We start from the raw sequence: 16472 nt of genomic DNA, 5'->3' as shown, positions 1-16472 counted from the left end.
GGGCTATTAATCTTATCTACATTACTTCCTGCTTCCCTTGCTGCTGCTTAAAGAGGTGAAGCAGGAAGAGCTATAGTTGTATGATCCATGTCGCTATAGTACTTCTACCCCAGGTGTGGCCCTCCAGCTTTTGTGAAACTACGCATCCCAGCATGCCTTGCTATAGTTTTAGCATTCCCTAATAGCAAAACTGTGGCAAGGCATGATGGGACTTGTAGTTTCACAACAGCTGGAGAGCCATAGTTTGGCTATGCCTGATGTAACCCGAGTACTCAGATTTGCAATGCCTCCTGCAGCGTTCGCATATTTTCACATCACTGCTGCATCCAAAGACACAGCCTTAATGCAAATAACATATACGTTAGAATCGGGCCTATAGTGGAATAGCTTCAAAACAGTCTGCAGCATTGTGTGCATAGATCACAAATACTGTAATATAAGCTCTCAGGAGCAGGTTCATGCGATTTCTCTGTTCCTAATTAGAAGACTAATCTCACATATCAAAGTTCTCCCTATATTTATACTTCATTTAGAATCATGTACAGTAGTTCTCACCTAATTTATTGTGACAAATGAGCAATAACAGATTTAACTTTGCAACAAACAAGGCAATAATGAATAAATCGTTTGTGAAAAAAAAAACATTGTCTTTTTTTTTTTATTACATGTTGCAGATTAAGCAAGAACATCAACAAAAGAAGAAAAAAGAACATACAAAACATGATGTGATGTTAGGAAAATAACACAGTACAATCAATAAATAAAATGTAACATGCACTTAAGTAACCGTGTGGCCTTGTTCCATCCTAATAATTCAGAGATCAAGTACAGTGATCGCCAATCAGGTAATAAGTGCCCCGAATGTGGAAGGGGGAGGGGTGGGGGGAGCAACATGGTGTCAGGTAGACTGATCTAAGTACAAATTTGTTCTCAAAATGGGTAAAACCATGTGCACTGCAGGTGCGGCAGATGTAACATGTGCAGAGAAGGGGAAATAGCAGCATTTACATGTCAGGAACTGCTGCTGAGTATGTGGAGTCAAGCCACTTGGACCATATAGAAAAATATTTTTTTCTAAGGTAGATAAACATTTCATGGCCTATCACCTCATTCACCAGAGATATCGAAGAGTGTGTGTGCCTGGGGCTTCCTTAGCCAACCACAGTCTAGCTATACATACTTTAGCCAATGTACACAAGTTTATAGCATAGCATCTGTCCGGATCAGGCAGCATTTCCTCATCTATGGCCGATCGTAAACAAGTAACCAATGACAGGGTGCCTTTTGGAATACCAGTGATCATGAGGATGTCAATGACCTCTTTCCGAAACAGCGTGATCCGAGGACATAACCATATCATGTGGAGGAAAGAGATGTCTAGGGAGTCACGTTTCGGGCAGGAAGGGGAAATACAGTCACCAATGCGGCATAATAATATTGGCGTCATATAGACTATACAATATAAAAAAAATGGTATCTGCTGATCTCTAATGGCAGAATTAGAGTCTTGGAGCCTTAAGGGCACAGGACCATATATCATCTGAGAGAGTCCCCAAATCAGCTTCCCATTTTCATCTAAGGGGGGTTAATGGGTCAGAGTGGTGGATCTGCTATACAGACGAGTAAGCAATGGAGACAAGTGTCTCGCAGCCATTTCTTAACTGGGGAGTCTAAAAGGGACAGAGGGGGTGATCTAAAATTGTGTGTGGTGGGCATTTCGCAACTGGAGGTATCTGTAAAACTGAGAGTTGGGGATCGGAAACTCTACTTGTAAATCCTTGAAGGATTTTAAAGTGTTCTCAGAGTGTCGGTCACCCAATGTATAAACACCCCAGCTATTCCATGTCTCCTGCACCTGCAAAGAGGAGAGTTCTGGTAAGCCCTTAGGGTTGAATATAGGAGTATATGGGTACCATCCTCGACCATTCATGAGCTTATGCACCAACTTCCATATGGTCTGAGGATAGGGAGGGTAGAAATTTTTACACTGTTACTTAAAAATGTTTGTAGAGGGGTCAGGACAGGGGAGAGACTTAGTATCATTTGCATATTTAATAATAGTATTGCCAAAAGTTGGGGTGAACCAGTCCTCCGATACATTTTGATCTGGTTAGTGTGTGTATATTGATCCTCGGTTGTTTATTGGCCCAAATAATAAGAGGACAAAAGGCCATTCATTTGTTTAAAAAACTTTTGAGGGATGTACACCGGAGACTGCTGAAGGACATATAATTTGGGTTGAAACACCATTTTAATTAAGTTAACCCTTCCTGTAACCGTTAAAGTCAACTTGCTCCATATCGGAATTTTGGAACGTAAATAAGAGAGTTGTGGGAGTAAATTCAGAGCGAAATACATATTGGGAGCATTAGAAATCCAGACACCAAGATATTCAAAGGTGTCTGTCCACAGGAGCTGAACCTGATTGGGCGAAGGAGGGTGGAGGTTACCCCGACCCCACTAAGTGGGTCTGGGTGCAGGTGCGCCTGGCTAGAGCTGTGACACCTTAGCAGCTGCTCTATGACAGGATAGTTAGGCCTGTACTGAATAGACAAAAAGAGGGATGTGGGGTTGTGAGCTGCGCTTGGTCAAAAAATATTAATAATTATATTGTATTCTGTAAATAGAGATGAAAAAATGATGGATTGGTTGATCTAGTACAAAAGGAATTTATTATCTAAAAATAGTACATAGCCAAGATACAATAGGAAATTTTAAAATGCATTACATATAAAATTCATATCTCACCAGACCAAACTGGGGTGTTTGTGTAGCCCGGAGAGTCCCAAAGAAGTCCTGTATAGGGCTGTGGCAATATAGCGTCCTGTATGGTGCTGAGATGATAAACCCGAATTGGGGCAGTAGGGAGGGAGGACCAAATAGGGAAGTAAGGAGTGGCTCAAGTTGACACGATTTGCCGACTCCCTCCTAATTAAGTTAACCCTTCCCGTAACCGTTAAAGTCAACTTGCTCCATATCGGAATTTTGGAACGTAAATAAGAGAGTTGTGGGAGTAAATTCAGAGCGAAATACATATTGGGAGCATTAGAAATCCAGACACCAAGATATTCAAAGGTGTCTGTCCACAGGAGCTGAACCTGATTGGGCGAAGGGCTCGGAAATAGGTTGATACGATTCAGGGTGCTTAAGATTTTTGTCAGGTTTACATTAGGGAAAACTTATGTAGCCGCAGTAATTTCTGTACTGGAGAGGGGGGTGTCTGAGAATTCATGTTGTTCACTAGATAACGAGGGTAGTGGTATGCCATTTAAAAAAGCGCAAAGATCATGCAAGGCATAAGTGGCCTTAGAGTCATACAGCGTACTATAATAAGATACAAATACATTAGCAATATCAGGGGTATGTGTGACTACGTCACCATCTGTAGTTTGTATTTCAGTAACTGCAGGCGCTACGCTCACCTCTTACAATATGAGCCATATAGCTACATGGCCTGTCACCGGAGGCATACACAGAGTGAGAGGTATATAAAAGCTTATATACATGCATATATATCTATTAAACCGTTCCTCTACTCCCTCTGAACATCCAGCCACAAAGGCTTGGAGGAGTCCAATTTATCACTGAGATAACACAATTCCGCTGCAACACAATGACTTTCCAGGGCAACCTCCTGTTTTTTAAAGAAGGATTTTAAACTCTGGTGTCCGAGTACCCAAAGCTACTGGCGGGGAGGCTGCTGCAGCATCAAAGGAGCGGGATTCGGGGGTGGGGCGGAAGGGAGTCTCCTGCTTGGGTGGACAGCTGGGCAGTGCGGATTGTGGGGCCCACTCTTAATGATGCCGGCACCACTGCTGCCTGTCACTCAGCAGTAGTCAGAAGCAGCACACAGCAGCATGTTAAGAAAAGCAGGGAGAGCGCCTGTCCTGTCTGGGGACACCAACATTACACCACTGGGGTCAATGACAACCCGTCGGTTCCTGCTATATGTGAGGGGCGAGCGGCCATGGGCATACTCCAACGCCAGAAAGTAATCCCCGACACTTTGCATATGGTACTTCGCTCTCTGCACCCTTCCGTAATAAGGGAGCGGAGAGTGGGGCACTGTATATGCCGCATAATGCTGGGGATTTGCTCATTGGAGATTGCAGACAGCCGCTCATCTCACGTATAGCAGGAAGCTGGAGATCACCGCTGACCCGCTGTTGTAGCTGCACATGCTGCAGAGAAAAAAATTCCACCCTGAATCCGCCACTGGATAGGACGTGTGAAGTTGGTAGGTTGGCTTATCACACACTATCCACACTTCTTGTGATTGTAGCTACATTGTATACATGCATGCAGCCTGGTACAAGATGTGACAGGTCCTTTTCTGTGAGCATTAGTATAGCCCTGACAATCTCAGACAACATAATATCTTACCTTACTCATTATTTATTTTAGCATTATATAATTAATACTATTAATTGTTTATGAAATCATTCATTTATCCATACTCTGCTGGGAAGTGATGGTGTAATGTAGGATGAAAAATGTCTTTCCCTTGTGATGGCTTGTAATTTGAGCCCCCGGAGAGTTTTAGTACTTTAGACATCACACCACACAGTTACGCTGACCGTCAGACAGAAGTTCAAGAAGATGGTGAAGAAGATGTGTTTTATTATCAGCTCGTTGCCTTTTATACCATAAAGACACCATTCCTTTACTCCCATAAAGGAGTGCTCATTACAAAAAAACATGCATATTCATATACAACACACCCCTAAGGTGGGGTTAACAATTAAAACTTTGGTTCAACTTGAGAAACGTAGGAATACATAGGATAAATGGTATCTCTTATATCCATTAAAGGAGTGAAGCTCTATAACGTTATCACTTGCAAAATAGCCACCCCCTTACAGCAGACAGTTTTTGAGCATGCTAGAGGAAGCGGTGGTCTCCTTTGGGTGCCGGACGGGATCCCAACAGTTATTAACCCAACGTCAGGATCCTGACTGTTAAAACACCGACGGCCGGGTTCCCGACAGCCGTCGGCTATTTTCCCTCGTGGGGGACCACGAGCCCCATAGAGGGAGAATAGAATAGGTGGCGAGCATAGCTCGCCACCGTGCCGGCAGCGTGGCGAGCCCGCAAGGGGCTTTGTTGCGCTGGCCACGCTGTCTGAGACCAGGCAGTCGGGATCCCGCACCCTCTCCTTTAGCATTCTTAAAAATGGTCTGCTGTTAGGGGCAGCCATTTTGTGAGGGACATTTTTCATAAGGAGCCAGGAGGAGCGCCGGGACGCAGACAAGCAGATCTGCAGGTCCCGGCCACAGACGCGAAGGGGTAAGGCAGAGCGCAAAATTTGCCACTGTAATGAGTGCACCTGCTGGGTGACCTGGAAAACGTGCACTGTTGGGGGTACTTGGGGACCGAGATTGAGAATCACTAGTCTACTTCACTACTATCCTTTTTCCTATTTCTTGTACTATACCTCTTTACCTCTGTTAATGCACTCTCATCCTCACCTGCATACACACAGAAATCTTCACCTTCTCCCTCATTCACCTCATGTCTCCTCACATCTCTGGCCTTGATGCCTGTTCAAGTGCCTACTGACTCCTCCACTATTTCCCTGCTATTCCTGATATTCTTTTAAGTGCACCATCAACTCAGCCAGCCTCATCCATTGTACGTAATCACTCCATCCCTTCTCATGTGCTCTCTGAAACACTGGACTGATTTATACCAAACTTGGATTTGTTTATGACCATTTTATCTCTGACTCATTGCTATTACCAAAATCTGGTTCTCCCCATTGGACACCACTTATTCCACTGCTCTCTCAGCCAGTGGCTTCTCACACTTCTACACCCAATGTCCAGGTGACTGATAAAATGATGGGTGTTCTTCTTTCCAACTGCTGCACCTCTGGATATTACTACTTGAAGCCTCCCTCTCCTGTTCTTCATATGAGGTCCATTCTATCTGCCTCTTCCACAGTATTAGCCATTGGACATGGTCCTCTACTAACACCCCACCCCTGGTCTCTCCCCCCACTTTCTAGATAACTGTGCTGTCTGGCTTCACCACTTCCTTTCCAATGATCTTCCATCTCTTTAATATCCCACTTGATTCCATGGATGCTGCTTTCAAGCTGCTCTCCCTCACCTCCTCCTTTGACATCACTTAATGGACCAACTGCCCTTCTCACTCCAGCCATCACTCACTTGATGTAGTTTTCTCTAAGCATTGTGATATCTTATTTTCCCCTTTTCTCCTCCACCTCTCTCATAACCACCTTCTCTCTTTTGACCATCACCCTTGTTCCCAATGTTGTGCTCAACGGAGGTAACATGACTGATCTTCACCTTACCCTTTGTGTCATATTACTGGACACTATTAGTTTGCTGATGACATTCAAATATTGCCTCTTGCATTTCCATCTGACTGTATATCACCATCTGGATGAAGCAACACTTTCTGCACATCACCATTTGGATGTCCCAGAACTTTCTGCACATCACCACCTGGATGTCCCAGCACTTTCTGCACATCACCACCTGGATGTCCCAGCACTTTCTGCACATCACCACCTCGATGTCCCAGCACTTTCTGCATTTCATCACCTGGATGTCCCAGAACTTTCTACATTTCATCAGCTGGATGTCCCAGCACTTTCTGCACATCACCACCTGGATGTCCCAGCACTTTCTGCACATCCCCACCTGGAGGGATGTGGTCAATATGCTGGCGGTCAGAATCCCGGGAATGTCAAAATACCGACGCCGGAATCCCGACCGCCGCAATGACAGCACTTTGTCCCTCTATGGGTGTCCACGACACCCATAGAGGGAGAATAAAATAGTGTGCCGAGCGAAGCCACCAGGCCCACTGCGTGGCGAGCGCATATCTCCCAGCACTTTCTGCACATCCCCAGCTGGATGTCCCAGCACTTTCTGCACATCACCACCTGGATGTCCCAGCACTTTCTGCACATCACCACCTGGATTTCCCAGCACTTTCTGCACATCACCACTTGGATTTCCCAGCACTTTCTGCACATCACCACCTGGATGTCCCAGCACTTTCTGCACATCACCACCTGGATGTCCCAGCACTTTCTGCACATCACCACCTGGATGTCCCAGCACTTTCTGCACTTCACCACCTGGATGTCCCAGCACTTTCTGCACAAAACCACCTGGATGTCCCTGCACTTTCTGCATTTCATCAGCTGGATGTCCCAGCACTTTCTGCACATTACCACCTGGAGGGATGTGGTCAATATGCTGGCGGTCAGAATCCCAGGAATGTCAAAATACCGATGCCGGAATCCCGACCGCCGCAATGACAGCACTTTGTCCCTCTATGGGTGCCCACAACACCCATAGAGGGAGAATAAAATAGTGTGCCGAGTAAAGCCACCAGGCCCACTGCGTGGTGAGCGCATATCTCCCAGCACTTTCTGCACATCCCCAGCTGGATGTCCCAGCACTTTCTGCACATCACCACCTGGATGTCCCAGCACTTTCTGCACATCCCCAGCTGGATGTCCCAGCACTTTCTGCACATCACCACCTGGATTTCCCAGCACTTTCTGCACATCACCACCTGGATTTCCCAGCACTTTCTGCACATCACCACCTGGATTTCCCAGCACTTTCTGCACATCACCACCTGGATTTCCCAGCACTTTCTGCACATCACCAGCTGGATGTCCCAGCACTTTCTGCACATCACCACCTGGTTGTCCCAGCACTTTCTGCACATCACCACCTGGATGTCCCAGCACTTTCTGCACATCACCACCTGGATGTCCCAGCACTTTCTGCACATCACCACCTGGATGTCCCAGCACTTTCTGCACATCACCACCTGGATGTCCCAGCACTTTCTGCACATCACCACCTGGATTTCCCAGCACTTTCTGCACATCACCACTTGGATTTCCCAGCACTTTCTGCACATCACCACCTGGATGTCCCAGCACTTTCTGCACATCACCACCTGGATGTCCCAGCACTTTCTGCACATCACCACCTCGATGTCCCAGCACTTTCTGCATTTCATCACCTGGATGTCCCAGAACTTTCTACATTTCATCAGCTGGATGTCCCAGCACTTTCTGCACATCACCACCTGGATGTCCCAGCACTTTCTGCACATCCCCACCTGGAGGGATGTGGTCAATATGCTGGCGGTCAGAATCCCGGGAATGTCAAAATACCGACGCCGGAATCCCGACCGCCGCAATGACAGCACTTTGTCCCTCTATGGGTGTCCACGACACCCATAGAGGGAGAATAAAATAGTGTGCCGAGCGAAGCCACCAGGCCCACTGCGTGGCGAGCGCATATCTCCCAGCACTTTCTGCACATCCCCAGCTGGATGTCCCAGCACTTTCTGCACATCACCACCTGGATGTCCCAGCACTTTCTGCACATCACCACCTGGATTTCCCAGCACTTTCTGCACATCACCACTTGGATTTCCCAGCACTTTCTGCACATCACCACCTGGATGTCCCAGCACTTTCTGCACATCACCACCTGGATGTCCCAGCACTTTCTGCACATCACCACCTGGATGTCCCAGCACTTTCTGCACTTCACCACCTGGATGTCCCAGCACTTTCTGCACAAAACCACCTGGATGTCCCTGCACTTTCTGCATTTCATCAGCTGGATGTCCCAGCACTTTCTGCACATTACCACCTGGAGGGATGTGGTCAATATGCTGGCGGTCAGAATCCCAGGAATGTCAAAATACCGATGCCGGAATCCCGACCGCCGCAATGACAGCACTTTGTCCCTCTATGGGTGCCCACAACACCCATAGAGGGAGAATAAAATAGTGTGCCGAGTAAAGCCACCAGGCCCACTGCGTGGTGAGCGCATATCTCCCAGCACTTTCTGCACATCCCCAGCTGGATGTCCCAGCACTTTCTGCACATCACCACCTGGATGTCCCAGCACTTTCTGCACATCCCCAGCTGGATGTCCCAGCACTTTCTGCACATCACCACCTGGATTTCCCAGCACTTTCTGCACATCACCACCTGGATTTCCCAGCACTTTCTGCACATCACCACCTGGATTTCCCAGCACTTTCTGCACATCACCACCTGGATTTCCCAGCACTTTCTGCACATCACCAGCTGGATGTCCCAGCACTTTCTGCACATCACCACCTGGTTGTCCCAGCACTTTCTGCACATCACCACCTGGATGTCCCAGCACTTTCTGCACATCACCACCTGGATGTCCCAGCACTTTCTGCACATCACCACCTGGATGTCCCAGCACTTTCTGCACATCACCACCTGGATTTCCCAGCACTTTCTGCACATCACCACTTGGATTTCCCAGCACTTTCTGCACATCACCACCTGGATGTCCCAGCACTTTCTGCACATCACCACCTGGATGTCCCAGCACTTTCTGCACATCACCACCTGGATGTCCCAGCACTTTCTGCACTTCACCACCTGGATGTCCCAGCACTTTCTGCACAAAACCACCTGGATGTCCCTGCACTTTCTGCATTTCATCAGCTGGATGTCCCAGCACTTTCTGCACATCACCACCTGGAGGGATGTGGTCAATATGCTGGCGGTCAGAATCCCAGGAATGTCAAAATACCGATGCCGGAATCCGACCGCCGCAATGACAGCACTTTGTCCCTCTATGGGTGCCCACAACACCCATAGAGGGAGAATAAAATAGTGTGCCGAGTGAAGCCACCAGGCCCACTGCGTGGTGAGCGCATATCTCCCAGCACTTTCTACACATCACCACCTGGATGTCCCAGCACTTTCTGCACATCACCACCTGGATGTCCCAGCACTTTCTGCACATCACCACCTGGATGTCCCAGCACTTTCTGCACATCACCACCTGGATGTCCCAGTACTTTCTGCACATCACCACCTGGATGTCCCAGCACTTTCTGCACATCACCACCTGGATGTCCCAGCACTTTCTGCACATAACCACCTGGATGTCCCAGCACTTTCTGCACATCACCACCTGGATGTCCCAGCACTTTCTGCACATAACCACCTGGATGTCCCAGCACTTTCTGCACGTAACCACCTGGATGTCCCAGCACTTTCTGCACATAACCACCTGGATGTCCCAGCACTTTCTGAAGTTTTATATAGCCAAGGCTGAACGTATTGTTTTCGAACAGCCATGTTTGCTCCACCTCTACCCCTGTCTGTGTAGACATCATCCTTTCCTTTATCCCCCAAGTCCGCTACTTTAGTTTATTTCTCGACTCCAGTGTCTTCTCCACATCTCTCAATCTTGCCTCTTCCACCTCTGGAACAATCTGGGAATCTGGTCCTTCCTTATTCCTGATACCACTAAATTCGCATTTTCTGCTTAAAATGCTTTAATCTCCTTTTATCCTCCCTTTCCCTCATGTCTCCCTACTTCAACCTATTTACATTGCTGCTGCAGTCTAATTTGTATCTACTGCCACATAACTTCTACTTTCCTTCTTTGCAACTTGCTTTATGGTCTCTTTTTTTTTTTTTTTTACATATATTTATTAAGTTTTCAAAATTATTTCCATAACATACATTTCACATGAAGTATAAGAGAAAGATATACAGCAATCTTTTCCTCCAAAACAGTAATTTACATGCCAGCAATGTCATTGCAGGGGTAAATATTGGACATCAGTTTACCTAGTCTTTGGGTATAACACATATTGTCAGACAATAATAACAGTAGTAGTAATATAATTTTAAGCTGGTGTTGCATAGATAAATACGTAACTTATTTGAAACGTTGCCATTTGAGAACACTCATGGTCTTGATAAAGGAAACAGTTTAAGTTACCTTGAAACAATAAACAACTGTCATTCGGAGGTGGAATAAAATGACGAAAAAGGGTCAATGTGGAATGTATAGGGGGGGAGGAGGGGGGGAGGTGATAACGGTTCAACTATCTACAATGGGGAGGTAGGGAGAGGGTCACAGTTCTAACCGTGGGGATGTATGAGGATGAAGTAAGGGAGGGGGGGGGGATGTCCTTCGCATGTGCCTTGGGTTCATTTGGGTCACAATTCCCTGGTAGGGTATATCGTGGAGCCATCATTAGTCGGTTGCCTATCTCAAGAGTGTTTCAGGGGGGACGGGGGGACACAGGTCATATTTATAGGCATCTCTTTCCACTCACAACAAATTACATCATATATAAGGCATTTCAAATCGTATATAAGATATTCAAAATATATCATCGATCACAAATCCATTTCATTGAAAATGTGGTTTTGAAAGGCCAGGGGTTTCGTACGCATAAAGGGTTCCCATTTTCTCATAAAACCAGGAGAAAAAGTTTTCGAGACATGAAATGAGTTGTATGTTTCATATGACATATATTTCAACATAAGGCCCTCTAAGTCTGTGAGATTAGGTGTGTGTTTGTCTATCCATGATGTTAATATCACCTTTTTTGCTGCGGTAAATAAGGTGGTGAGAAATGGTATCAAGTGGCTTTGCGAATCATTTAGTTACCAAATCTTAAAGTCAAGGAATAACAACAGTATTGGGTGTAGCGATATACGCATATGAAATGTGGTGTTCACATAGTTCACTATCTTGTACTAGTACTTTTTTATATGTCCACAGGACCAGAAGTTATGAAAAAAGATTGCTGTATGATACCCACCTTTGAGGCATCGACCCGACTAATCTGGATCGAAGTAGCTGCGTTGTTTTGCGACATATAGGCTCTATATATGAACCTGAAATGTACTTCTTGTAATACAGATGATTGGAGTAATCGCATTGAGGACTCAAATCCGTCAAATATGTCGGTGCTTTATGGTCTCTTAGTCTAGCTCAGAATCCAGTTGAATCTCAACTTCATAAAGCGTAAAACCACTGTTCCCCTCCTTCCATTTTTATTTTCATGCTACCTCCTGTCCTCTCCTCTGATCAAAGACTCTCCACCTTTTGCTTGAGATGTTCTTATTCTCTACAATTTACTTACTTCAGGGGAAATTTACAAAGATGGGAATTACATTTCACACGGGATGTTGCTATGGGCAACCCATCAGATACTGTCTATTATCTTCTAGAGGGTGCTAAAAAAATAAATAGAGTCTGATTGGCTTCCCATAGCAACATCCCATGTGAAATGTAATTCCCATCTTAGCAAATTTCCCCCTTTATGTCAGACTGTCCAATATTTTTTACAAACTTCAAACGCACCCCTAAAACACACACTTTTAAAGCACATCAGCCGCCCACATAACTAAAATCTTCTTGTCTGCCCCTCCAGTGTGTATCCATTCAAATGCACCCTCCAACGATTTCCCTATTCCCTTACTGTATTAGCTTTTGCAGACAGGGCTTCTTCTTCTTGCTCTTCCATAGCAGACTCCATGTTACCAGTGCTCTGCTCACTTGTACTTGGATACAGGTTCACTGAGTATAGAAGTACTGTGCCTCCAGTGAGTTGTCCACATTTGCCCCTGTCATATGTGCCACCTCACCATCCTACTGTGGTGGTGTACTACAGTGTATTACTTACAGTATGCTATGGTACACCTTAGTCCCAGAATTAATGAAATGATGAAGGCAATAGAGCAGCAGTTCCCAACCTTTTTACTCTCCTGTACCCCCGGATTAGGCTTTTATGAGTACTTCTCCTCTCAATTTGAAACATCCACAGTACTTACGAGTGGAGTGGAAGTTAGCAGTATGCATGTCTTTTTTTAAGGAGTAGTGGAGGAGTAGTGTGAATCGGGTCCCTCAGTATCTGGCCACAGGCTGTGTACGGTCTCCGGGGTTCCCGTTAAAGCTTGTAGGATTAATGCCACTGCTTCCTCCACCAGTGTCAGCAGAGGGGGGGGGGGCAGATGATTGCTGATGTCTGAGGGCAGCACGGGTAGCTTCTAGTGGATTGCTGGTCGAGCAAAAGCACAAGGAGATGCTAATGATGCAGCAGACGGAACCGGAAGTGACGCAACAGGGTTAGTCACTATGGCAATGGGAGACTTCTTCCGCCACCGAGAGACTTCTTCTTCCACCATTACCAATAACATTTTTAAGTATACCCAACCAGTCCTCAGAGTACCCCCCAGGGGTACAAGTACCCCAGGTTTGGACCGCTGCCATTTTTTTTTCTCTTCACCTCACTCCTCCTTCTGCTTTATATACTGTATGTATGTCTCATTTGTTTACTTTTAAAATGTACTGTTTTATATCTTTTCTGGCATGTTGTTTCTGATTTTGCTATTGGAAAACCAATAAACAGATTAAAAAAAGAATTATGTATAACTCATCATTATTATCAATTTATGTAATTATTTAATTAGATAAAGGATTTTAAATAGAAAGGTTGCCAAGCCACTTCCAAACATGTTCTGTCATGTCAGTGGGCTCCTAACAACACTGTGGAGAAACGAGTTGGGTCATAGCTTGTAAAAATATCTCCATGGGGAACTATGGATGAAATCTTCTATCTGTTCTACATAGAAGTAGTAATAACTCCATCAGCAGAAGCTGCTTTCCTATAGCCTTGGAGATGGAGAGGTGGATCCTCTAGATAAGACGCAGTTGTCACCAGTTTGTGCATTGACACTGGACAGGTGCTGCACCAATATGAACCAATAGGATTAGATTGAATGCACACCCTATGTATGACTTTATATCAAGAAGCTCCACTTCCCCACAATGGTGGTTGCTGTAGACGTTCAAAGGAAGGACTGTCACTTGTGCGGGTGGTTTGCTAGGGGCCTGTTTTTTTTTTTTTTTTTTAAAGCGGTCAAAGGGTGGCTCCACAATTCACACACTAGGGTTTAATAAGCGCAGCATAGGCCAGCAACACAGATGGCAAAGGAGTAATAATAATAATAGTAAGAGTGTGAATAAGATGAGCAGGGGGATAGAGAACTTACTCTGGACCTAGGATCTCACAGAGTCTCATCCCAGTGTGATGGAATTAAACATATTTTGATTTAAACTAAGGAAAGAAGCAACCAGTCAGGTAACTTTTGGAACAGAATAGATTTATTGATAGATCTGTACATGTATAAAATCACCTGGTCATTCAGTCCCACGCTGAGCATCGACATTTCTCCCACCATTTCAATCCAACTAGTGCCGCATGGGTTGTGGGAGTTTACCCCTCTCCTAAACCACACCTGGCCAGCAAACAATACAGAGACAGATCTATTACCATCTGAAGACAAAATCGGGTTTGTCCAAAGTTATACTAAAGCCAGAATTGAGAGTAAAATGATTTCTATTAAAATTTTGGTCACCTCATTGATCAAAATATGTAGGTTGAATATATATTTCTGGCAGTGCTCACTTATACTATAAACAGAATGCAAAAAAGGAGGTATAGGAAAGAAACTGTTTTTTTTGGGGGTGGGGCACAACATCTATAAAATTTATTATCTAAAATGCTTTACTTAATCTTATTAAAAGCAATATATACAACATATAAACACACACACACACACACACATATATATACTGAACACCGTGTATAATCAATTCCTACCACACTGTATTACAGTACAAGCATTAATGTCCAATTAAGCCGCAGTGGACTATATCCTCACAATACGGGGTGAAAAATAAGACTGCAGATAAAGTAAATATTACACACCAAACGGGAGTCAAAAATTGAGGTGGAACAATGACCCTTCTTTCATAGCTCTCAAAGCAGATAGAATTCATATGCAACCAGAGAAAAGTATCTGTATATCACTGCTCTCTAAAGCTGGGTACGCACTATGTGATTTTAGCCAATGACATGGTCCTTCAGTGCCCCTTTCCTTCAGATCGTTAACGATCCCCTCCCTGTCATCGGAACATGCAGTCAAATCTGATTATATCGGCAACAACTGCACGTTCAACAGGGTCCGGGTGACGCCATTGAATGATATAGGTAATTATATCATTCAGTGTTTTAGCGCTAGATTGTTCATCCTGTGGCACCACCGATATTGGCCGCATATTGTACAGTGTGTACCCTACTGATTGGCAATGTCTGTCATATTAGTGCACAGACAGGTTATCCTAGGTGTGTTCATCCCACATTCAGACTTCAAAGACTGGAATCATTTGTCTCTTTAGTAAATATAACAGCAATATTTAAGTAGTTGAAATTTATAGCGGTGACACTGATCAATTAACGGGTAATAGTAACTGTCAGACCAAACAGGTTATTAAATATGGTTGTCTGACTGTATGGGACCTGAGATGATGCACATTACTTCTCGGAGTCTTACTTTGTGTTCCTTGGTCACAGCCCAAACCACGTTGACACCAGCTGCCACGTGCATGATTCTATCCCCGGGTGTTGGAGCTTCCACAATGGTCCAGGAACTGCCTGTTATGAGAAACACAACATATATGAGCGGCCTCACTGCTTTACTATATGGTGATAAATGCGCTACAATTTATTTCACACGGTGGAAGAATCCCAGCACATCAGCACAAGCCCATGTTCCCTAGCCAGCCTAATGCTGGCCACACATCAGACCAACTTTCCTCCAACCACCCAACTAGTTGGATGGAATAAAACCCTGGTACTGGATTGGAGCAAATGTAATTTGTAATTAAGTCATTTGTTTCCCAAATCGGAAAATGGACAACAACTGTCACTCAGACAATGCACTGTAGTTGGACCTATTTGATTTAAACAAATTCACTGAATGGTTTTGTCCATTCTCCTGAGTTTCTGAGCAAATTGCTTATTGACATTTGCCCCAATACACTACCAGATTTTCAGTCCAACCAACCAACTAGTTGGATGGTTGGAGGAAAGTTGGTCTGATGTGTGGCCAGCCTTACATGTGTGATGCGTACACGGACTGTATTAGCATGACTTATGGAAGGTGCCCCTGGACCCAAACTGATGGGTAATACACTGATTAGTGTAAATGACTGCACCTACAACCATATACGGTGATGATGGATCTAGTTGTGTTTCCTCATCAGGCAGCTGTTGTGCACCTCTATCCTAGAATCACCTCTAATTATTCCTTGTACCTCACCCACACAGTGTCTTTTCCTACATTTCTTTATCTGCTTCCACAGCTTCTATTTTCCCTTTACCTTCCATTTCTTTAATCACAGATCAGATACCTTGCCAAATATCTTGGCTCCACTTAAATGTCCCAATTCCGCCTGTAGGTTCCTACAATGTACCCTATACATTGCATCTGTGACACTGAGTAACTGACGTCAGGACTGCAAGAGACATGGTACCACTGCATAAGATGCCTGAGCAAGAAGAACGACTCACCTAGAGAAGTCCTACTGGCTGTCACCCTAAGCCAGAGGAAGACCTACAATACCCCAACAGTGTAACTCTGTAACCCACATAAATTACCATTGCAGTTTTCTTTCTCTATGTCATATCCTACAATTTGCAGTGCACTTTCTTGCCCCCATACTGTTTGCATAGCAACAAACCATGTTTAGGGGCTGGGTGAAGGGAAAGATGAAGGGAGGATACAACCACAGGCCCAGTGAAGTGTGATTGACAGGTGACAC

General features: G+C 45.0%; 1 protein-coding gene across 2 annotated transcripts in view; it reads right to left on the bottom strand.

Annotated features, from left to right (window-relative positions):
* The window catches only part of LOC146020216 (tectonin beta-propeller repeat-containing protein 1-like), a 75566-nt gene that overhangs the window by 17407 nt on the left and 41687 nt on the right, over positions 1 to 16472 (bottom strand). For both annotated transcript variants that reach the window (XM_083153176.1, XM_083153177.1), the window contains exons 7-8: positions 15203 to 15303; positions 14003 to 14104 (exon numbers count right to left, since the gene is read on the bottom strand). In XM_083153176.1, coding sequence (XP_083009302.1) covers positions 14003 to 14104; positions 15203 to 15303 — 203 coding nt within the window. The remainder of the gene's footprint in view (positions 1 to 14002; positions 14105 to 15202; positions 15304 to 16472) is intronic.

The sequence above is a fragment of the Crinia signifera genome, chromosome 7, assembly GCF_055691185.1.
Source record: "Crinia signifera chromosome 7, ASM5569118v1, whole genome shotgun sequence".
Classification (NCBI taxonomy): domain Eukaryota; kingdom Metazoa; phylum Chordata; class Amphibia; order Anura; family Myobatrachidae; genus Crinia; species Crinia signifera.
The sequence above is the reverse complement of the archived record's forward strand: the minus strand, read 5'-3'. Positions and strand labels throughout refer to the sequence as shown.